Source organism: Carassius carassius, chromosome 27 (genome assembly GCF_963082965.1).
Source record: "Carassius carassius chromosome 27, fCarCar2.1, whole genome shotgun sequence".
Classification (NCBI taxonomy): domain Eukaryota; kingdom Metazoa; phylum Chordata; class Actinopteri; order Cypriniformes; family Cyprinidae; genus Carassius; species Carassius carassius.
Window position 1 is genome coordinate 24,763,201 of NC_081781.1, and position 24,290 is coordinate 24,787,490.

The following is a 24,290-nucleotide window of genomic DNA, read 5'->3' on the forward strand; positions in this document are numbered from 1 at the left end:
TATACACATGAGTGGGATAAATTTTTTAGTTTGAATTTTATTTTAATACTGTGCATTGTTGCAATGTGCTTAATAAATATTTGCATAATTTGTAATTATGTATTTTTATGTTTTTTTTTAAATAATTTATGTAATTGTAATTATCTTTGAAACTTTAATATTAATTTATGCAATTGCAATGTCTTAATTTGCAATGTCTTAATTTTAGTGAAGTTAGTACACGGTCATAGCAATAAATGCAATGGTACCAATAATTGGCATAATTTCTTTCGGTGTTTCGGCCTTGGTTTTCTCTTTTTCGGTTTTCGGTTTCGGCCAAGAATTTTCATTTCAGTGCATCCCTAATTGGCAGAAAACTGGAGTTCTAGCTTTTTAGTGTAGTTCCTCTTAGCCACTCTAATCAAATTTTTCTGTGTGCTTCTGGCCTGATTGTACAAGACTCTGTCCCCCTTTCTGTAGGCGTCCTCAATGAAACACATAGCAGTAGAGTGTGAAAAATCCTTATTTGTCCAGGAGAGCAGAAGCAGTTCGTCCGTTTTGTTATGTAGAGTGCGGAGATTCGCCAGATGGATGCTAGGCAGCACCATTCTAAATCTGCGCTGTCTAAGCTTCAGAAGCACGCCGGCTCGCTTCACCCATCTGCGTGTCCTAAAGCGTTTGATCAACATCGCTGCTCCACCAACTACTATATTCAGCAAAACGTCCGAATAATGAATGATGTGTACTGCCGAATGTTCAGCACTTCATCCCTGGTAAAACTGATTGTGTTTGGGAAACAAACAACAACAAACAAAAAAACAGGAAAAAAAAAATCTGTACAAAAACTGGAGAGCCAAAAACTGAGGCAGCCGTCTGTGGCTAGGGTTGGGTATCGAGAATCGAGTATCGAGTGGAACCGGGACTAGCTTTGCGATTTTCCCGGTATCGTTCAAAAGTTTTAATTTCGATTCCTAGTTTCGATTCCTAAAGCTTAAAAGAAAGAGAAAAAAAAGTTTTGATTCACAGTCGCCCGGCGCTGACCGGAAGAAGAAACCGCTTAACACCAACGAAGTAGCGTCCACCGGAAGTTTTGGTATAACCAGCGATCGAACATGGACAGCGTGCGTCGGCGGTCCAAAGTGTGGCTTCACTTTTCAAAACAAAACGAAATCTCGGCAAATTGCAACATTTGCAGCAAGATTGTTTCGTGCATAGGAGGGTGCACGTCAAACATGATAAAGCACCTCCGATGTCATGGAGAGCAAGTAAATGTGTGCCCTGTATTTGACGCGCTGCGTGTACCTGCTGCTAATCTGGACTGAGTTTAAAAGTTGTCTCTAATAGTTTATTTTCTGTTCTGCACCAGGTTAGCCCATCAGTGGGAGCAAGGTAATGTTTAAGTAACTGCAGTATCATACACTTACATGTGTAAATGTTTGTGAGGTTTTCAAAAATAAAGCTCTCTTGAGGAAAGTGTACCCCTGTGAAAATATATTCATAATTAATAATATTTATATAATATTCAAGTTCATAGATTTGATATTTATATTGTAGTTGAAAACAGCCCTGTGAGAAATTCATAGTAAAGTTAATAAAAAGTAAAAAGTTCATAGAATTCAAATTGATGAAGAAGGTCAGACTATTTTCTTCAGAAAGAAAGTTGGTTAGCTAAGCTCATTTAAAATATTTAATTTAAAAAGTTTAATACTTAAACTTTTTTTGACCCTGCCTCTTAAAAGAATCGTAATCAAGAATCGTTGGGAACCGGAATCGAAACAAGGAATCGGAATCGGACTCGGAATCGTTCAAATTTAAACGATACCCAACCCTATCTGTGGCGCCATCTTGTTCTATTAAAAACATAATACACACATTCATAAGACACACTGTTGAGACGCATGTTACTACCAAGTATAAATGCTGATCTGTTTCAGCTGACCACTTGTGATCAGATCACCCAAGAAGATATTAACATCCACTGTTGGGAAGGTCAGGATCGAGATGATGACCTCTCAAAGACTTCCATATTTATGCTCATACAATGGTCTAGTTATGAAACTGCTATGGAAAGTTTTCAGATTTTAAAAGAGTGACTTATTTGCTTGTGATTGTGTGGGTTCAATTCTTGAATGTGTTATTTTGCTTTAAAATGCGCCAGATCACAACTCACAACACTGCATTCTCAGCACTGAACAAGAACACCACAAGAAGCACAGTGACGGTTAACACAAACTGACTTTTATGGTCTTTTTTCTCTTTCAGGTCTACTACTGTGATGGCTGAGCAGCAGTTGAAAGATTATCTTCAAAATGTTGCTCTGCTATGTCAGTAGTTGACCTTTACGTAACAAAGTGTTTATGTAACTTGCTTACTTGTTCATCTTTTATATTCTTAAGTTCTCTTAAACTTAAAGTTACGGTCAGCATGTTTATAGCTAGCTACCTGAATCATAATGCATCAAGTTTAATGACACTGATATTAAGGGTACTCTATCGCCCCCTTGATTACTGGAGTATGTCAATGATACGCAAAAACGCACATTAAATGTGTACGTCAACATTGTTTGTAATGCATTAGCCAAACATTCGCATCAGTGTCTTCCCTTGTGAAAAATTCTGTTTAGTTGAACTGAATGTGCACTTAAAATCTCAACAATAATTAAAACAAATATACTTTCAGATAGTGTAATAGTAAGGAAATAAAAAGCCACTTAGTGTACTTAAAGAGAGTACACTTTCATTACTATGTTTCTTAACATACCTAAGCACACTCTGTAATAATGTCAAATTTTTTACATTTTAAAACGTCTTTAAATTTAAAACAATTTTAAACCATTGTTTAATAATCTTTTATCATAATATTCATCAAGTCCACTTAATTTGTTTACTAAAATACTAAATCCACGTAAAGTACTTGATTATAATATTAACTGTAGAGTGTTATTCAGTTCATATAGTACAACTTCATTGTTTCAAATATGTAATTGCAAATCTATTTTAATACATGACATACACATCTTAAAGTATATTTTAGTTAAGATGTTTGTCAGTACTTTCGGCAGTACACTTGAACCATACTTCGAAAACAATAGAATTTATTATGAAATTACAAATGATGAAAGATGATGAACTAAAAGATCTATTTACGCTTACTTGAGTTGGCCAAAACAATATTTTTAATAATAAATTTTAATTTAATTGTAATTACCATGCAATTAAATATTAAAAAACATTATATTCAATGCACTACTGTCACTATCCCATGATGCACCAATCCCCAAACCACTGTCCTGACACTCTCAATGCAATCACCTTCTGGACTGCTTCAAAGTCAGCCACTGTGTTTATGGCTAATGGTTTCTGGAGGGCATCTGAGGAGAGATTCACGGGTAAATAAAGCCGCACTGAGTGTGCCCTGTCCAATAAACATCTTACAGGAGCCATTTGTCACTGCAGCAACCCCAGAGTGCCCCTGCCCTCACGGCCCGATTGATCAGTTCTGTTCAGTAAACAGCGCTGAGCTCTCCATCACTTCGCCCAGGGAGCAAACTGCTTTGTCAGCAGCCTCATGGTTTCCTCCTGCCAGTCAACAGCTGAGAGGAGCTGAACCATACAGTGATGAACTAAGTCTTAAAGGTGCAATTCTGAAATGTTTTATAAGAGAAACAAGTTGAATATGACCAGTTTTGGGGAAGTTACTTTTAAAAGTAATGCATTACAATATTGTGTTACTCCCTACAAAGTAACTAATTGTGATTTTTTTATAGAAGGCAATGTGTTATGTTGCTTTTTCTCATGTGGGCTGACCTTCAAAGTTTTTTGTTGAAGGTCAGCACTAAAGACTTAAAGTTATTTACCGTATTTAATTATTTCTCGTAATGCATTACTCCCAACACTTAATATGACTGTTACATGGGAATCTGACCTTTAAAAGTTCTTTCTAGAAATAATTATTATATTTGATTATGTAAATAAACTTCATTTTGCCTAGTTGCACTGAGAAGACAAAAACTGCTGCCAGCCATATAAAATAAGCAAAAGGTTCTGCAATATGATCAAAATCTTGAGCCCTATATCATAATTGTCCCTACACCAAATCACAATCTCACAGGTTTCATCATTTTCAATATCATAACATAACAAATTAATAATTTAGTAAAGAAATTAATAATTAATAACAATTTATATAACTGCTTTAAGCATATCCAACCTTACCCAGATACATCCAGTTCACTTTCAGTACAGTAAAAGCTTCATGTTTTATATCATTGACAAATGTAACTATATTACTGCCCAACAATATATATATATATATATATATATATATATTATTATTATTATTATTATTATTATATATATATATATATATATATATATATATATATATATATATATATATATATATATATATTAAAAGTTATTGTTAAAGTTAAAGTTGGATACATAGTGCATCCTATTTTTCCTGTATTAATACAGTATACTCAGATAAAAGCAATGTATACTATACATCAAATCTAAGCTGCATGATTGTTTACATCGCTACGTATGATATCTCTGCTATGATATATAAAATTGCATACATATTTTATCCAACTTAACTTGTGTACTAAAATAAAGCAATGAATATTACAACTGGCAAATTTTTTATTATATAATTATATCCAACTTTATATGTAAACAGACAGTATGCCCAACATGTCCCATATAGCACATCTCAACAGCTTGATTAACGGTCACAAAATGCTAACTACTTTAACCAGCTAAATGCAACTATAATACATGAAGATATTAAGATATTATGAACAGTAAATTCCAGGGGTGACACCGAATAGTCGTTGATTCGATGCTTTGATTCGAGGAGCCTGATTCGACTACCAATCTAACAGCCGAATACTCGTGGGGTGTTATTGATTATGACATTCTGACTATATGGGGGAGCTCAAGTGTCTGATTACACATAGAACTACCGGTTTTATCCCAATTAGTTAATATGCAGCCTATTATGATAAAGCCGTGAATAACAATCTGAAAAGAAAGAAGCTTCAAATTAATATTTTAAAGTGCGTGAATAAAACCAACCACCCCTATAGATTTATTTTTCACTTTCCATAATCCGTGACCGACAGAGGAGCATCTTAGCGGCAGGGAATTAAAACTTTACCAAGACTCAAACTGACACAGAGCTGGATTTTTTCGAACAGGTAGGGCACAAGTGATTTCAAATCATTTCAGTCGGTGTATATGTATTGTGGATATAATATTTACCTGATATAAGATGCATTTGGTTTTGAGTCAAGCGCTTCATTGTAGTACTACGGTGATATCTATGACTTGGACTGTCATACACATACCATTATAATTAGAACACCATTATAATAAAACGATGTGAACGTTGTTGTGTGAAGAACGCGTCCACAAAATGAGTTCATTCAGACCCACGCAGACACGGTTATGTGCAGTCCGCCCCTTTTTGTAGATAGCTTATAATAAGTCCTAATATTAACGTTATGTAGTATAAATAACGAAGTGTATTCTATATGAAATTATGAGTTTAATCCCATTGATTAAAAACGTGCTATCAAATGCGCCACTCTACTGGTCATCTTCAGCTCACTCAGCTCAACAGAACAGAACATTAATAACTACTGTCATATAAGCTAACGTTGTAATAAGAGCGCTATTGAAAAAAAAATGTTGTGACGTTCAGTGTTAACTATCTTTTAATCAACACATAAAACACTATTTACCCCGTTTGTATCTGCAAGGTGTTCGTTACACATTTTCCCTGTGGGTTAACATCAGTAATTATGTTAGTCGAATGTCTGACTTCACTCTTGGTAATGTATTTTGCCCCTCCCCCAAACACATGATTCGACTATCAAATTCAGATTCGACTATGAAATCCTTAGTCGTGTACACCCCTACTAAAATAATGACTTTCTTTTAAAGCTGCTTTGAAACAATGTGTATGAAAAAATAAAAGAACACTGTTAAATAAGACCAGGTACGATAAGATCTGTCATGTGTTTGGGGACTGAAGGGTGAAGTTATATAAGACAGTAGGCGATCGGCACTCTTACTCAGTATTACGTGCGTGATGACGAAGGCGAAGATGAAGATGGTGAGGAAGGAGAGTGAGAGGATGAAGAGGTAGAAGAAGCGATAGTTCCTCCTCCCCACACAGTTGCCCACCCACGGGCAGTGATGATCAAATCTCTCTGAGGAGAAAATCATATGTTAACTCTTCTGTACATGATGCTGCTGACTATTATATAAACGTATTTGCAGTATACACAGACGCTTACCCACGCAGTTGTCACACAGGCTGCAGTGTGAGGCCCGCGGCGGTCGGAAGATCTTGCAGGTGAAACAGTATTTTAGTTTGACTGTTTGACCATTAATGACCACCTCTCTGGTCCGAGGGGGTGGTCTGTACCCTGGGCCGCTCGGGCCGTTGGTTGCATCTGTGAAATCAGAACAGACCGATTCAGACATCCAATCTTGCAGAAAATTGAAAACCAGATGGAAAAGGATGTCAGTTTAAAGATCTGTGTCATGCTGTTGTTTACAACAGAAAATAATGTAGACGTGTGCTTCAGTTTGTAAAAACAAAATCGGTATTTACAGAAGAGCACTTGCAATGGAAGAAGGCGTTTCAGAGGGTTTAAATGCTAGATGAGTTGTCTAAATCCTATTACTATATGCAAATATGTGTACAGCGTATGAGTGTGCATATAACTTGTGCATATGATGTTTTGTGGCTGTACTTTCAAAAAAGCAACATTTACCAATTGGCCTATAGAAATCCATTATACATGCATTAATATACATTATTGTTTGTACTAAATGAAGAATCAATTGGCAGCACGTCACAGATACTGAAACGGAACAATTCGCCTATTATTAACATTTTAGTTTTTTATTAGTACTTATTAAGCACATATTCTGCATGAGCATATTCTACATCCCTAAAACCTAAACTTAACAACTGCCTCACTAACTATTAATAAGCAGCAAATTAGGAGTTTATTGAGGTTTAGTTAATGGTTTGTTAATTGTGATAACTGGACCTTAAAGTGTGACCAAAATCCTGACCTGACCTTTGTCCAAACCGAAACAAAAACATATTAGACACAAAATGAAATAAAAAAAATTCAGTGTTAATGAATTATAAAACTATCAAAAGTAAGTTTTATAAAGCAAAAAAAAAAAAAGATAGCTTTGAGTTAAAAAAGATACTGTAGTTATTCACTGAAAATCTGAACTGCAGCTGTTTCATCAAGTATTGATTAACTTCATCAAAAGAGACAGAAACGTCTTTTGCATTGCTACAAAAAATATATATCTCAAATAGATCCTGAAAAAAAAGTTTCAGTTTTCACAAAAATATTAAGCAGCACAACTGCTTTCACCAATAATAATAAGAAGAAGAAGAAATGTGACCACCAAATCAGCATATTACAATCATTCCTGAACACCGAAGACTAGACTAATAACTGCTGAAAATCCAGCTTTGCCACTACAGGAATAAATATAACTATAAATAACAGTTATTTAACATTGTAACAATATTTTACAATATTACTGTTTTAACTGTACTTCTAATCAAATAAATACAGCCTTGGTGAGCATGATAGACTTATTTCAAAATATTAAAAAAAAGTATTTTAAACAGTAGTAAATGCATTATTGATGGCAATGATGTTTGGTCACAAGATACAAAAGAAGCAATGGAATTTGGCTTCAGTGGTGTCAATTTTTGCGGCCAGGAGGAAGCTGAAAAATATGAATATCCCATATTTCACTATGGGAATCGCTTTGGGCGTGACCAACTACGGAAGCTCCTATGCCACCACGTCTGTCTTTGACAGACAGGTCGACCTGAGATCAGGCTCCGCCCCCACCTATATTACTCAGGTCGACCCCTACGAAGTCATTCAGAGAGATTTCTTCCCGTTCCTATGCAAGGAGGGAAGTGTTGGTGAAACACCTCACTCTGTTATCAAAGAACCCGGGATTACGTTAAGTAACCCATCGTTCTTTTTCTAACTTCGCTCGGTGTTTCACTATGGGAGATATAGACCACTCCCGGATTGCAACGTACGCTATACCAATCATATGAGACTCAACGTGCTGGCTCCTAACACTGTATGAGCTAAGGATGGCTCAGACACATTCAGTCTATAAAATCGCACAAAAGTTTGTGGTGTGGCCCAGCTTGCTGCAGCACAGATCTCCTGGACCGAAACGCCCCTAAGTAAGGCCCATGACGTCGCCATGCCCCTAGTGGAGTGGGCCCTTAAGCCCTCGGGAGGTCGGGAACCTCTGCATTCATATGCTAAGGAAATAGCTTCTACAATCCAATGGGACAGTCGCTGACGTGACAATGGCTTCCCTTTGTGAGGAGTAGCCCATGACACAAACAGCTGATCATTTTTCCTGAAACCTGCTGTCCTTTCTACGTACACACGAAGTGCCCGTACAGGACACAAGGCATTCAACCTCCTATCCTCCGGAGAAGAGAATGGAGGAGGGTGAAAAGCTGCAAGATCCGTAATCTGACATCTATATGACGAATCCACTACTTTAGGTACGAAAGCAGGGTTAGGGTGAAAGGAAACCCTTGTCAACCCTGTAGAAAACTGCAGACAAGACGGGCTGACCGACAGCGCCTGTAAGTCACTCACCCTCTTAGCTGACACCAGCGCTAACAGTAGTGCTGTCTTAAGAGAGAGAAGCTTTAACCCTATAGCTTCCAACGGCTCAAAAGGGTGTTGAGAAAGGGCCTCTAAGACTGTAGACAAATCCCACAATGGGACCATTCGCCTGGCCACTGGCCTCTTACGTCGTGCCCCCTTCATAAATCGACTTATTAAAGGGTGCTGACCTGCTGTCTTGTCACCAAACCCCACATGACAAGCAGATATAGCCGCTAAGTATACCTTTATCGTAGAAAAGGCTTTCCCTTTATCTAACAGATCCTGCAGGAAACATAATATGTCCCTCACTGAACATTGAAAAGGGACAATATGACTCCGTCCACACCATTCTTCAAAGACTCGCCATTTATTACTATACAGTGAACGAGTGGAAGAGGCTCTTGCACTCTGTATAGTGTGTATTAGGGATGTCCAGATCCGATCACGTGATCGGAAATCGGGCCCGATCGCGTGGTTTCAGACTCGATCGGAATCGGACGTTACCTCCCGATCAGGACTCGGATATATATATATATATATATATATATTCTCATTAATTTTTAACACATCTTTTGTTATGCGGTGGCACAGAGTTAGACCCTTTTGACTCCACACAGAAACAGCGACGCGTGCGGCATGACATCACTTTGTTTTCAAGAGCTGGTGTGAATAAATATAGATTAAAAAACTCAAAGAGACATGATAGTTTGCGCATGACCTGATATTTCATTCGGACTCAGGATACAGCGAGATGAACATCACAGAGCGCTAAACTCTCATGCAGTGTGTGTTTCATTCATACTCGAAGCCGGAGCGCGCTCTCGCGCTGATATCAGGAAACTCCTAATATGGACAAAAGCATCCAGCTATCGCTGTGGTTTTCACAGGAAAACAGAAACTTATGCAAACACGAAGACGTTAATATACGATCACGACAATAAATTGTTCTTCAAGTCATCTCCAGCAGGTGATAAATAAAGTATGAGCAATGCAGTGCTGATTGACATAGTATTTATTACAGTATAGAAACTATTCTGCATTATTATGTGATAAACAGTGTTTGTAGTATATAAACAAATCATTATTATTTGTTATTGTCCAGCATTTATAGATTTCTAAGCCAATTAAAAGCTAGAAATTAGAGAAAAAATAAAGTTGCCTATACCACCAGTCACAAGTTTTTGAACAGTAAGCTTGTTAATGTTTTTTTTTTTTAAGAAGTCCCTTCTATTCACCAAGCCTGCATTTATTTGATCCAAAGTACAGCAAAACAGTAAGATTTTGAAATATTTATACTAGCCTATTAAAAATAGCTGTTTTATATTTGAATATATTTCAAAATGTAATTTATTGAACATCCTGGATCTGTTTTTTCGCTCTTCTTTATTCTTTTTTTATGTATTATAGAAGTATCGGATCGGGACTCGGTATCGGCAGATACTCAAAATCAAATGACTCGGACTCGAGGACAAAAAAACCTGATCGGGACATCCCTAGTGTGTATGTCTGATGGGGCCAGGCCTGCTGCATTTAAATTCCACCTCTCACGGGCCAGGCCCAGAGAGCTATCCTGTCTGGGTGAGGATGGTAGATTTCCCCCCCCGCTTGAGACAGGAGGTCCCTCCAGGGAGGGAGGGGCCACGGCTGACCCGATAGTAGTTGAACTATCTCGGCCACCCAAGGTCTGGATGGCCAACGCGGGGCTACCAGTATCAGTGACAATCCCATTTCCCTCACTCTGGCTAGAGTGGGTGAAATCAGGCTCAGAGGGGGAAATGCATACAGCAGAACATTTGGCCATGGGTGGGCTAAAGCATCCACACCCAACGGTGCATTTCCGTCTGCCAGAGAGAAGTACAGAGGACGTGGAGCGTTTTCCTCCGAGGCGAAGAGATCTACGATCGCCTGGCCGTATCTCTGCCATATCTGCTTCACCACCTGAGGATGAAGTTTCCACTCTCCGTATAGAGGATTTCCTCTGGACAATAAATCCGCCCCCCTGTTCAATATCCCTGGAACATGGGTTGCCCTGATGGATAAAAGCCTTATGTCGCACCACACAATTAGCTCTTTTGCCAGCTGGTGCAGCTGAAGGGAGCGTGTGCCTCCCTGTCGGTTGATATAAGCAACCACTGTGGAATTGTCTGTTTTCACTAAAACATGCTGACCCCTGATGAAGCTCAGAAAATGTTTCAGCGCTAGAAACACTGCCAATAATTCCAAGTAATTTATGTGTTTGTGAATCAGCTGAGGAGACCAAACACCGTTCACAGCTCTGCCCATCAGCGTCGCTCCCCAGCCCTTTAATGATGCGTCCGTCGTCATAGTGACTCTTGACGACACTGCCCTCAAGGGAATCCCCGATCTGAGGGTCGCGGGGCTTTCCCAATGTCTGAGCGCTCTGACGCACGCATAAGTCACTCTCATCTGTCGGCTGAGATGACGCTGAGAACACAGACGCAGACGCGCGACCCAGCGCCGAAAGTCTCTCATTATTAGTAGTCCCAGCCGTACTACAGATATCACTGAAGCCATTAAACCCAGGATTCGTAGGCACAGTCTGAACGGGACAATTTTCCCCGTCTGAAAACGGGAGAGACACTGAGTGAATGACGCGTTCCTCCTCTCTGTCAGAGTGACTCGATACGAGAGGGAGTTTATACTGAGCCCTAGATATTCTGTGTGCTGAGCTGGCTCTAAGCGGCTCTTTTCCATGTTTATTCTGAATCCCAAGCTGTCGAGATGCGATAACACCATGTCTGCGTCTTTGATTGCTTGCTCTTTTGACGAGGCGCATATCAGATAATCGTCTATGTACGACAGTATTCTTATCCCCTTGTTTCTCAACAGGAAAAGTGCTGCTTCCACACATTTGCTGAATACTCTTGGCGCTAGAGACAGACCAAAGGGCATCGTCTGAAATTCGTAAGCAGTGCCTCGAAAAGCAAACCTGAGATACTTCCTGTGAGACGGGTAAACATCTATGTGAAAATACGCGTCTGACAGGTCGACCGTCACAAACCAGTCGTTCTGGCGGATGGATCGACAAAGTGTTTTGTGTGTCAACATTTTGAATTAATATTTCCGTAGGTGCTTGTTTAACACACGTAGATCTGGAATTGGGCGCAGAGATGTGCTCCCCTTCTTTGGGATCACAAAGTAACGGGAATAAAAGCCCTGACAGCTCACTTCCTTTGGCACTACTCTGATGGCTCGTTTGTCTAAAAGAGTGTCTATCTCGGCCGTCAGGACGCGAGCTGATTCTCCCTTGGCCACTGAGGCTATTATACCATTGAATCTGGGTGGTTTCATGGCAAATTGAAGCCTGTATCCCCGTGAAATCGTGTTTACAACCCACGGATGAGCTGCGCATGTGCGCCAACTGAGTATGCGAGCCGAGAGAGGTCCCCTGTATACTTCCCCAACACAGGCGCGCTTTGATGACGTCATTACCGTCTCCGCGCTGACCCCTTCTTGAGACGCGCGCGCTCCCTCCAGCGGAGAGGCTAGGGATACACATCCCAATGTTTGGATTTTTTTGCAATCTATCGCCCTCGGCTGTCTGCCTGGCTGCGATAGTGAAACATTTATTGTGTTTAATGAGTTGGGGGAGCATATCGCCCTCAGCCTGTGGCCTGGATGCGATAATGCATTTTTTATTAAACATTCCCCTGAACTGATGGGCGTTTGAAAACCCTGTGTGAGTGCTTGGTGACACTAGAGAACATTTCGAACTTGATTGCTTATAGCTGGAGCCCTTACTGAACTGAGAACAACAGGGCTGGACCTCCTCTTTCTCTTTGCGGGCGGAGAGAGAAGTGAAGGGGAACATTTGTGTGTCAGGTCGCATGCCTTTTCTTCCAATACTCGGGGTGGGGTGGGCGGTTTCTCGCCGCGGCGGCCGCAAATGAATGTTTCCCCCAGGGTCCGGAGCCATCAGATCTCGGACGATAGCCAGATTGTTGTCCGCTGGGAGGCGGTCTCACACTCTTAGCTCCCGTCTGTCTCCCTCTCGCCGCAGCGGCTGCTGCAAAGCCTTGCCGTGCTGGCTGAGAGGGTGGTCGCGGTGTTTGTTTGCGCGGTAAACAGAGGTTAAAAGCCTCGTCCTCCTGTTTCCTGAGGGTGGTGGTTTCTCTCATTTTCTCGAGAGCTGGTCCGAAAAGGCCCTTAGTTGGGTCGAACGCAGCGTCCATCACCTCAGCTTTTTGAGCGTCACTTAATCCAGACAGGTTCAGCCATAACGCTCTCTCACCCGAAACAGCCAAGCCCATAACACGGCCACAGCCCTGAACAGCGCCACGAGAAGAGCGGAGAATCAGGTCGTTTACCACACATATCTCGTCCCAGAGAGCTGGGTTCGGCACTCCCGTATCTAATTGTCGCCCCATCTCCTCCAAAATCTCCGCCTGGTACGCTGACAGTAAAGTCACCACGTTCAGCGAGCACACTGACTGTGCCGCATACTTGTACATCCTCTGATAGACGGACGCGGTCAGACGCTCCATTTTGTTCGGCAGTGAAATTTGGGAAGAGGCAGAAATAGATCGGCGATTCGGATGGAGGTGATAGGCCACTGAAGACTCTATCGCTGGGGGTCCGGCCAGCCCCAGCTCTCCCATCCCTTGAATCTCAAGTTTAGAGCATCCCTTGGTTGGCAGTTTGCTCTTAAAGGGGCTACCCCAATGGCGGGACATCTCCTTCATGCACGCCGGCGCGGCGGGTAGGAGTTGTCTCGTTGTGGTTTGAGCAGGCGGAAGCCTTTTCCCGTCATAAAGGTCCCTCTCTGCTCCTTCTGAATCCTGGGCCGCAGGCCACGCTAGGCCCAGTTTAGCCGCGGCTCGCTTGCATACCTCGTGCAGGTTACTGTCTGCCTGAGAGCCAGCGTCAGTCGCGCTAGGAGGTCTCGACTGCTGGACGGGGAAGAGAGCGTTGTCTTCCTCCTCTTCTTCGTCCATGTCCAAGTCGAGAAGGTCAGAGTTAGCATCGCCCTCTGCGTCCTCGTCTCCCGGCTCCTCCTCCTCGTGTGCGAGAAGGCCATCGAACAGAGGAGGCATATCCGGGGATTCGGCTTCCATCATCTCAGCCCAGCTCGTCGTGGTAGCTCGCTGATGATCGTTAGCCTTAGTTTTCGCGATGGCTCCAGTCAGACATGGGACCTGCTGGCTAGCCACCACCACTCTCAACCTTCTCTCTAAAATTTTAACCGGCAATGACGCACAGTGAACGCACGTTTGTGGGTCCGCAAGCGACGTTTGAGCGTGCTTAGCGCCCATGCACACGATGCACATGGGATGGGGATCCCTGCCCGAGATGGTTGCTCCACATGATGATGGACACGGGCGGGTGCGGGTTCCTTCTTCGACTCATTCCCTTTGACGGGGGTAATGACTGTCTACATGATGGCTGGAGAGAGAAGGAGTGATTCGAAGACTCATCACAACACGTTAGTCCGATTGATGGCTTGACACCACTGAAAATCCTATCGTCGTGATAACACGCGATATTCCGAACAGAATAGCTCGCCTTGACGCGGACACTATTCGGTGTGACACTCAACACAGTCCCAATCCAATCCACTGATGTCGCGTTCGGTGGCGAAAACCAATGACGGCCCGCCTGTTGAACAGTTAAGCGAAATCAGCGACAAGGTCGGACGTGCTGAGAGAGCTTGTAGTCCCTCACGGGAAGAAAGCGAGAATGACTTCGTAGGGGTCGACCTGAGTAATATAGGTGGGGGCGGAGCCTGATCTCAGGTCGACCTGTCTGTCAGAGACAGACGTGGTGGCATAGGAGCTTCCGTAGTTGGTCACGCCCAAAGCGATTGCTTTGACACAATGCCATCATATGTCTTCAGAAGACTTGAAGACGACAGAATTTTCATTTTGAGTAAACTATTGTTTTAATGGGTTGACCCTCAACACGCTATGCATCTTCTAAGCAGCACACAGTGCCGCTGGGCCTCACAGCAGTGTTTACTTGCTACTGCATTATTCATACGAACAGCAGGGACACATAACTCCAAATCCCAAGCAGACAAACCTGAGCTAAAGGCCACTTCCTGGCTCAGGACCAGTCATTTCAATTTCTCACCAGTGGAGTCCACTAAATTCAGCCTCAATGAGAGACCAGAAAACTCATAGCAGTGACTCCATTCAATTATAACCAGCAAATTTATACGCGAGCGAATTAAATCAACATGCACATGTCCATGGAAAATGTCCACTAATTTGTAGTGTTATGACATAAAATGGCTTGGCCTGCAGTGATTTCACCGTTAAATTCTGAATGTAGTAAGAAATTGCTGTTAAATCTTAGGGTGCGTTCCTTGCTGGCCCTCTAATAATATCCAAACCAACCTATGAACAACCATTAACTCGTGACTGATTAAACTATCAGACAGCATAACATGAACAAATACTCTGAGAGACCGTGAATCTTTGCTAGGGATGAATATTTCAGCAGATTTGATATTACTCTGGGCAGACGGCAAACCTGAGAGAGCGAGCATGCATTATTCATGTCAGACGAGAGGAGAGAATAACATTGAATGTTCTCGGTCTCCTTTTACTCAGAGAATTCTCTGTCCCGCACTCCACAGACCTGCAACTGGAGGCTGCATATTCAGCTCAATGTGAAAAGAACAGAACGAGGAAAGTTCCATCTTGGCAGTTCCTCCCACCTATCTGCCTCTCAGTGTCGGCTGCTTCCTCTGGTGTGGCCCTGGGCAGGACGCCCGGGTCGCTGAAGCTCGCCCGGAGCAGCATTCCCATCACGAAGACGAATAGCACTCCTCCGATGGCCGGAATAGCAGGGGTCAGGTTTGATGCCAGGAATGGGCAGCTGGAAAAGAGGGAGTGAAGGTCATGTTGTGTAGCTAGTAAATCCCACCAGAAGTAAATACATGAGATATGAAGGGCTCATCGTCATGTAAAACTTTTATCATCCTGTCTTTTGGCTGTAGCAAAAACAAAAGCATTTACAGTCAGTCTGCTATGTAATGATTATACAAATGTTATTACAATGTAATACTTTAGTTGTGATGTATTGTAGATATATATGTAGATGTATTGTATAGTTGAGTGTTAGCTTCACCAAAACAGCACTGCAAAAAATAATGAAAGATTCAAAAATAGGAAACCTATTCTTCCCGTGTCTATACTGCAAGGCTGCTTCGAAACAATCTGTATTGTTATAAATAAAGGTGACTTGACTCTGCAAGTAGTTTGCTCACATATGCCCGATATACAAACCGGATTCCAAAAAAGTTGGGACACTGTACAAATTGTGAGTAAAAAGGAATGGAATAATTTACAAATCTCATAAACTCATATTTTATTCACAACAGAATATAGAAAACATATCAAATGTTGAAAGTGAGACATTTTGAAATGTCATGCCAAATATTGGCTATTTTGGATATCATGAGAGCTACACATTCCAAAAAAGTTGGGACAGGTAGCTATAAGAGGCCGGAAAAGTTAAATGTACATATAAGGAACAGCTGGAGGACCAATTTGCAACTTATTAGGTCAATTGGCAACATGATTGGGTATAAAAAGAGCCTCTCAGAGTGGCAGTGTCTCTCAGAAGTCAAGATGGGCAGAGGATCACCAATTCCCCCAATGCTGCGGCGAAAAATAATGGAGCAATATCAGAAAGGAGTTTCTCAGAGAAAAATTGCAAAGAGTTTGAAGTTTTCATCATCTACAGTGCATAGTATCATCCAAAGATTCAGAGAATCTGAAACAATCTCTGTGCGTAAGGGTCAAGTCCAGAAAACCTTACTGGATGCCCGTTATCTTCTGGTCCTTAGACGGCATTGCATCACATACAGGAATGCTGCTGTAATGAAGACAATCCACCATGCCATTCACCGTTGCCGGCTAAAAATCTATAGGTCAAAAAAGAAGCCATATCTAAACATGATCCAGAAGCGCAGGCGTTTTCTCTGGGCCAAGGCTCATTTAAAATGGACTGTGGCAAAGTGAAAAAAACTGTTCTGTGGTCAGACGAATCAAAATTTTAAGTTCTTTTTGGAAAACTGGGACGCCATGTCATCCAGAGTAAAGAGGACAAGGACAACCCAAGATGTTATCAGCGCTCAGTTCAGAAGCCTGCATCTCTGATGGTATGGGGTTGCATGAGTGTGTGTTGCATGGGCAGCTTACACATCTGGAAAGGCACCATCAATGCTGAAAGGTATATGCAAGTTCTAGAACAACATATGCTCCCATCCAGATGTCGTCTTTTTCAGGGAAGACCTTGCATTTTCCAACATGACAATGCCAGACCACATAATGCATCAATTACAACATCATGGCTGCGTAGAAGAAGGATCCAGGTACAGAAATGGCCTTCCTGTCTAGATCTTTCACCCATAGAAAACATTTGGTACATCATAAAGACGAAGATGTGACAAAGAAGACCTAAGACAGTTGAGCAACTAGAAGCCTGTATTAGACAAGAATGTAACAACATTCCTATTCCTAAACTTGAGCAACTTGTCTCCTCAGTCCCCAGACGTTTGCAGACTGTTATAAAAGGAATAGGGGATGCCACACAGTGGTAAACATGGCCTTGTCCCAACTTTTTTGAGATGTGTTGATGCCATGAAATTTAAAATCAACTTCTTTTTTCTCTTAAAATGTTACATTTGCTCAGTTTAAAAATTTGATATGTCATCTATGTTGTATTCTGAATAAAATATTGATATTTGAAACTTCCACATACTTGCATTCTGTTTTTATTCACAATTTGTACAGTGTCCCAACTTTTTTGGAATCGGGTTTGTATATGAGATACAGGCTAATGCAGTTTATTAAAACAATTGAGACTCATAGTTACAAACATTTTTATCTTACTTGTCTTGTCTTAAGACTGTTTTTCTGAAACATCACCAAAAATTTTCAAACAGAAATTGTGTGATTTATTAATTTACAAAACTGTTGGTAGATTCTGGATCTGACACAAAGAAAATCCAATGCCAATTTAAAACCAGCTGAGCAAACACTGTTTTTAGCCAATACTGATCATATAAAATTGGCCAAATATGGGCAGATTTATTACTCTGGCCAATATCATTAACACTAATTAAAATCATATTCGATTAAGCAAATGCATTCTTCACCTATAAATGTAGTCTTGGATGTGTACAGTTATTTTAATAGTTGTGCCGGGTGCCGTGGACATGAACATCTGTTGGCCACGCTTTATTTTAAGTAGCTCTGTCAAGCGATTAATCACGATTTGTCCAAAAATAAACGTTTTTGTTTACATTATATATGTAGGTGTGCCGTGTATATTTATTATGTATATATAAATACACACACATACAGTATATATTTCAAAAATATTTAAATTTATATATTCATTCTTATATTTTATATTATATAAATAATTATACTTAATATATAAACAACATATTTTTCTTAAATGCAAACATGCATGTGTTTGTATTTATACACAGTACATTTTTACAGTGTAATTACAAAATTAAGTACTGGTACTGAGGTCAGAAATAAATATCTGGGGCTCGGGGCCACCTAAATGAATAAAAACACCTCCCAAATTCAAGATAATGTCATTAATCAACCACATGTACTTATATAGGGTTAAGGTAATGCTTAGGGTTAGTTACTTGTAATTCTGCATAATTTACTGTTATAATAAAGGTAAGTGCATGTAACATGTAACTACGTCACTTTAAAATAAACGGTTACCCATATGTTATATAATAAATTATAAGACAATACATTTGCATTTATGCATTTAGCAGACGCTTTTATCCAAAGTGACAGTCAAACACAGGAGTGATAAAATAACAGGGTGTGAATATCACCAACGAATAAGCCACATGATAATAATCTAAACTGAATGCATTTTTGGTGGATTTGGGATAAAAATATAAAAAATTTAATCCAGATTGGCTGTTCTGTACACTTAAAAGTTAATGAAATGTACCACCATCTGTATCGAAGCTTAAGCAAATGGTCTGTGGTACAAGGCCCACAATCTGTCTGCCACAATGTCTAATGATATTCAGACTCCAAAACATAAACATTTAAAAATGGTCAGCACTGCAACCTGATGGCTGCTAGTTGGCTAAGCACAACTAAGAGCAACTGAATTAGCCAAAATGGTCAGACGCTATCGACTATAGCATGTTCAAATAGCCATCCCCTGAGGGACCTTATAAGAATACTATATTGTGTTTAGCACTGCTTCTATATCACTGTTCGCTTTACAGCTCTAAAGATTCCTTGTGAAGGGGTCTCCAAGGAACAGTTTTGAGGTTGTTATGACAGACTGAGAGGTTACAGGGTCGCTGCATCCTGACACACAAGGACTTTCACCACGGCAAGAGTTGCAGTCTATTATCAAGTCACATTGTATAAATGGAGACTGAGCTTTCTGAACTCCAAAGTCTGAAGTCTAGACTAAAGAAACTGTGCTGCTGAATTTAGAGATGTCAAGAAACTCAAAACTGATCTGTCTATCCATTTTCACATTGTTTGTTCTAGATGTATTTTATCTGCTTGTTTATCAAGAGACAAATGGGCAGATGATTACATAATATTTTCTCTTTAAAGGAATGTTCATGCATTTGAGATATTGATTACAACTTCTGTTACTACTGACAATGGAACAAACCGTTACACTGGGATAAAGAAAACAAAACTGCACATTTTTTTAAAGTATAGCCACATGACTAAAACATTATGCATTACTGTTCAAAAGTTTGGAATCTGTAAGTTATTTATTTATTTTTTTTTATCTATCCATCCATCCATCCATCATTTGTTTGATCAAAAATAGTCAAAAACCGTAATATTATTAAATATTATTTACATTTTAAATAACCATTTATACATTTTACAATGTAATTTATTCCTGTGATGCAAAGCTGAATTTCCAGCATAATTACTTTAGTCTTCAGTGTCACATGCTCAAAAAACATATCTTATTGTTATCAAATTTGAAAATTTTTCAGGATTATTGAACGAATACAAAGTTTACAAAGAGATTTACAAAGTTTACCTCTTTTTAATGTAATTTTGTATCATTTTAATGCATCTTGCTGAATAAAAGCATAAATGTCCTTTCAACTAATTTACATATAAGGCTAGTTTGATCAAATCGCTCAACTAATTGCTTGTACTGAAAAGTTATATATGAAATTTTCAACTTCATGAACATGTTAAGCTGGTAAACATGATAATTTTATGATGCATTTTATTAGCAGGGATACCAGAAAGAGACGTGATATAACTACCTGCAAAGTACAGTTTAAACTGCATACTGCTTTCATTTCAGTTAGTTCAGTTCTTTGCTTGTTCCTGCTTATGATACACGAGCTGAATGCATTCAAAAAGGTGCTTTGCATTCAATCTAACCATCATTCTTTGCTTGATATGATTTACGAGTAAACATTTTGTGCTGAACTGCGCAACAAACCAACTGCCTTTCACCAGCACGGTTAATGTGTTTCCGTCTGTGGTTTCAGCTATCCGTGTTTAATGGATCCCAAAACCTCTGTAATGACTTTATAATCATTTCAAAAAGCATGACAAGGCTAACCCTAGAGCAAAGAAAATACAACTGTGGGCTGGGTCCCCGTGCTGTTTCCTAGGAGACACGGGCTGTTCCAAAAGAACACAAAGATCGGGAAAGGGAAACCGTCGCCATGGAAACAGGGCCGCACCACGATGATGTTTTGGAAGTTGTGGTATGGAATGTATGGGGCTTGGTGATGGGGGATGGGACACTGGAAAACCTCCGCTCCACACGTCCCCTTCTCCAAAGAGATTCTCTTAACAACCAGTGGAGGCTTACGGGCAAACATGCTTCGAGTAATGCATTGCGTTTTTAACCCTGAAAACAAGGCTCTCTTGTCTGAAGCACCTTTCACAGCTTGTGTTTGTATATTTACACCATTAATGTCTAGTGTCTTTCATGAAAGTGGGATAGAGGTCATACAATTTTGAAAGCACTACCCACTTTTGGACTTTATCATCAGTAATCATAATGATCACTCCAAACTCAAAAACAAAACAGTACTGTGGTGTACAGTGATGGTATCAGTTGGTAATATTGGTATTGAATCATTTCTGTATTCATACCATGGTATTGCTCTGAGGTGCTGTCAAAAATACTAGGTATTTTCTCATGGGACACTTCTTTTTCACAGCTATGCCATCAAATAATGTTTTTTGGGCTCCCCAAGGAACGATATCTTGTTAGTGTGAAGAACTTTTAATAACCTTTTTTTCCACTTGTTCAATGCAAAGGCTCCATGGTTCTTCAAGGTTCTTCATTATTCCATACACTCTTAAAAATAAAGGTGCTTCACAATGCCATAGAAGAACTTTTTTTGTCTAAATGGTTCCATAAAGAACCTTTAACAGCTGAAGAACCTTTCTGTTTCTTTGTGGTGAAAAAAGGTTCTTCAGATTATAAAAGGTAAGAAAGAGGGGGTTCTTCAAAGAACCTTTGACTGAATGGTTCTTTGTGGAACCCAAAAATGGTTCTTCTATTGTATCTCTGTGAAGAACCCTTTAAGCACCTTTATTTTTAAGAGTGTACAAACGTTTCTGCTAATGTCTGGAGTAGAGAGAAGACACTGAATCTAGTGGTTCAATGTACTTACTCAAAGGCAAAGAAGAGGCCACTGGTCACCAAAATGAGAACCGTTGTAAGATAGAAGACCCCGGTCTGCTTTGCCATCATGATCCTGCCGTTGCAGTAAAACTTATTTCGGCCAGGAAAAACCTGCCATTTCCTTTTGATCTTCTTCTTCTTGGTGTGTGGAGTGTCCATGGGTGAGGAGTTGTGTGTGCAGATCTGATTGTACTGGCACTCTCGGATGGGCTCCTCTACTCCGAGATGCATGTTGCCTGTCATCTACCCACCAGTAATAAAACACAACTTTAAAGCAACACAAGTGAATCAGAATTCAAAAGTCCTCAAGGAACTAACGAGACAGCTGGATCTTGAAGAAACATCTCTGATCTGATGAAGGAAGCATTACATAGCCCAGTCAAAGAAAATTGTGGCACTGTAACCAAGAAACCATTTTCTTATCTCCATGTTTTCCATTGAAATCTTCAATGTTTTAAATGCATTGCTAATATGTGCATCCGAAACGATGGGAAAGAAATAAGATCCGCGTGTTTGGTTTACATGTTTGTTTGGAGAACTCCTTCATTGCAGATGTCTATCCTCAACACAACAGGATGCGCTCCAGGACACAGGGGCATGTGGACATCATGCCCAGAAATGTCGCTTTGTCCGCGGGCGTCTTGAAGCTTGTAACTCCGTTAATGCGATTCAGAAGCAACCAAATCCACTCCAAACATTTGGAACATAACGTTAAGAGCGTCCTTCCGATGTCCTCGTAAACCCGTTCACTGGGAGGTTTCTAAGCACGATACAAATCTAGTTCTGACGCCGCATGCACAATATCGCAACAGCAAACAAACAGAGGCGTCAGTTTAATCATCTGTATCGATGATGATGATGATGAAGGAGAGAGAGAGGAAGGATCGCTGTGCGCTGAATGTGGATGGAATGGATCCCAGCGTGAATAACACACGATGACCCTATAAACAGCGGCGCCGTCTCAAATCATAGCCAGCTGTCTACGTAGACAGCATATCTGGGTGTTACGGTTTAAAACCTAGTGATGTGTCAGTACAGCATTTCGAGTATGTGCCTTAAAACCCAGTGTGCTGCAAGACTAGACCACGTTTTTTGAGCATTTTTGAGCATGTCTCAAAAGAGTGAATTGCCATTATAGGCTACAAGCATAGGCTACACTCCTTTTAGGGGCATGTCACTCGGTTTTAAACATAGCCGATCTGAATCTCAGTCCTCCTCTCGTCGACACATATCTAGTTCCATCAAATTTCCCTTTATTATGAGTTTGAAGATGTCGTGTTGTCATGATGAAAAATAAAACACAATACAGAACTGCGGATATCCGCACAACACAAATCCTTACAGTCCTGTTGTTACTCTGCCATTATTTGAATTTAGTTTAATTTCATTCTTATAATCATGTCTCAATTATAAATACACTTTAAGAGTAAGAATATAACAGCAGGCACGCTTATAATGCTTATGCCCAGTGAAAGCTGTACGTCATTTCCACAATTTCTCTCTGTATTTTGAAACGTTCCGCCTGACGTGTTTCCGCCGGAAGTCTGTGTGAGTCGGACCCACTGATCGATCGATCTATCTATCTATCTATCTATCTATCTATCTATCTATCTATCTATCTATCTATCTATCTATCTATCTATCTATCTATCTATACTCGTTTGACGTGTTTTGATTGCATATTCGACCATTGGCGTTTATGAATGAAGCTTTAGGAATTATCTGTCAATATCACTCATTTGGATAACCGACCTTATTCTGATTAATCATACATTAAAGCAGAAACCTAGACCTAAATGTTAAAACCAGTCATACATTTTAATTGAGCTGAATAAATAAGATTTGCATTGATGTATAGTTTGTTAGGATAGGACAATATTTGGCTTAGATAACATTAACCATTTGAATGTCTGGAGTCGGAGGGTGATAAAAAAATACATAAATATTGAGAAAATCGCCTTTAAAGCTGTCCAAATACAGTTCCAAATGTCCTGGAGATACGATTGAGTTAAGATAACAAATTAAACATTTTCAATGAAATCAACGTTTTTTTGTGTGTATGTTGCTGCTGGCAGTTATGGAATGCCAAAGCTGCCAATTTTAAAAATAAATAAATACATAAATACATATACAAATAAATGTAAATAAGAATAAATAAATACATAAATATATAAATAAATATACATAGAAAAGCAAAAAAACGAAAATAAATAATTATTTATACATTTATTTCCATATTTATGTATATATTTATTTTTTTCCATATTTATTTATTTATTCTTTTATTTATTTATACATATATTCATTTCTACATTTATTTATTTATACATTTATTTATTTTTACATTTATTTATTTATACATTTATTTATTTCTTCATTTATTTCTTCCTACATTTCTTCCGTAGGGTAATGAGGAGGGCGTGGTTTACCTCAGACATAGCAATCGAGCTCAGAGTAAGCGAAGGCGAAGGGTTGAGGCCACAGTGACGCCTATTGTGTGGCGAAATTAGTATAGCTCACTGACGTTGATACGGTCTGTGACTGCGAGGTATATGGTCAAAATCCTAAATCTTACTGTGTGACATGGATAGGCTACTCTTTATTCCGGACATGGCCGTAGAACATCATTTGGTCTGGATTTGTAAAATGTCCTGGGCTAACAAACATGAAACAGGGACTCTGCAGTGCTTAATTTGTAAATTGCGAGGTCCCGGAACAAAGCAGGGTAACGGATGCCGGATGCATGTGATTACAGGACGGAGAGGTGACGGAGCACTCGCCCAATCACATTGGTCAGCAGTTTAAGTGATTGACTGCATGCATCAGTTGCTTTTAGGGTCTGTATGTTCATGAATAACATGGAAATGCCATGCAATTTTAAAACAACAATTTCTAGGCCTAAAAACGTTTTGAAAAAAGTTGTGGAATTTTATTTTACAAATCTCTGTATAATAGA

At 40.0% G+C, this 24,290-nt stretch overlaps 1 protein-coding gene across 1 annotated transcript in view; it reads right to left on the minus strand.

The window, feature by feature from the left end:
- The window catches only part of LOC132107076 (palmitoyltransferase ZDHHC14-like), a 36,151-nt gene extending 13,779 nt beyond the window's left edge, over nt 1-22,372 (minus strand). Inside the window, exons 1-4 of the mRNA XM_059513236.1 lie at nt 21,324-22,372; nt 15,357-15,517; nt 6,284-6,442; nt 6,059-6,196 (exon numbers count right to left, since the gene is read on the minus strand). Of these exons, the coding sequence (XP_059369219.1) occupies nt 6,059-6,196; nt 6,284-6,442; nt 15,357-15,517; nt 21,324-21,577 (712 nt within the window). The 5' untranslated portion in view covers nt 21,578-22,372. The remainder of the gene's footprint in view (nt 1-6,058; nt 6,197-6,283; nt 6,443-15,356; nt 15,518-21,323) is intronic.
- Nucleotides 22,373-24,290: the final 1,918 nt, after the last annotated feature.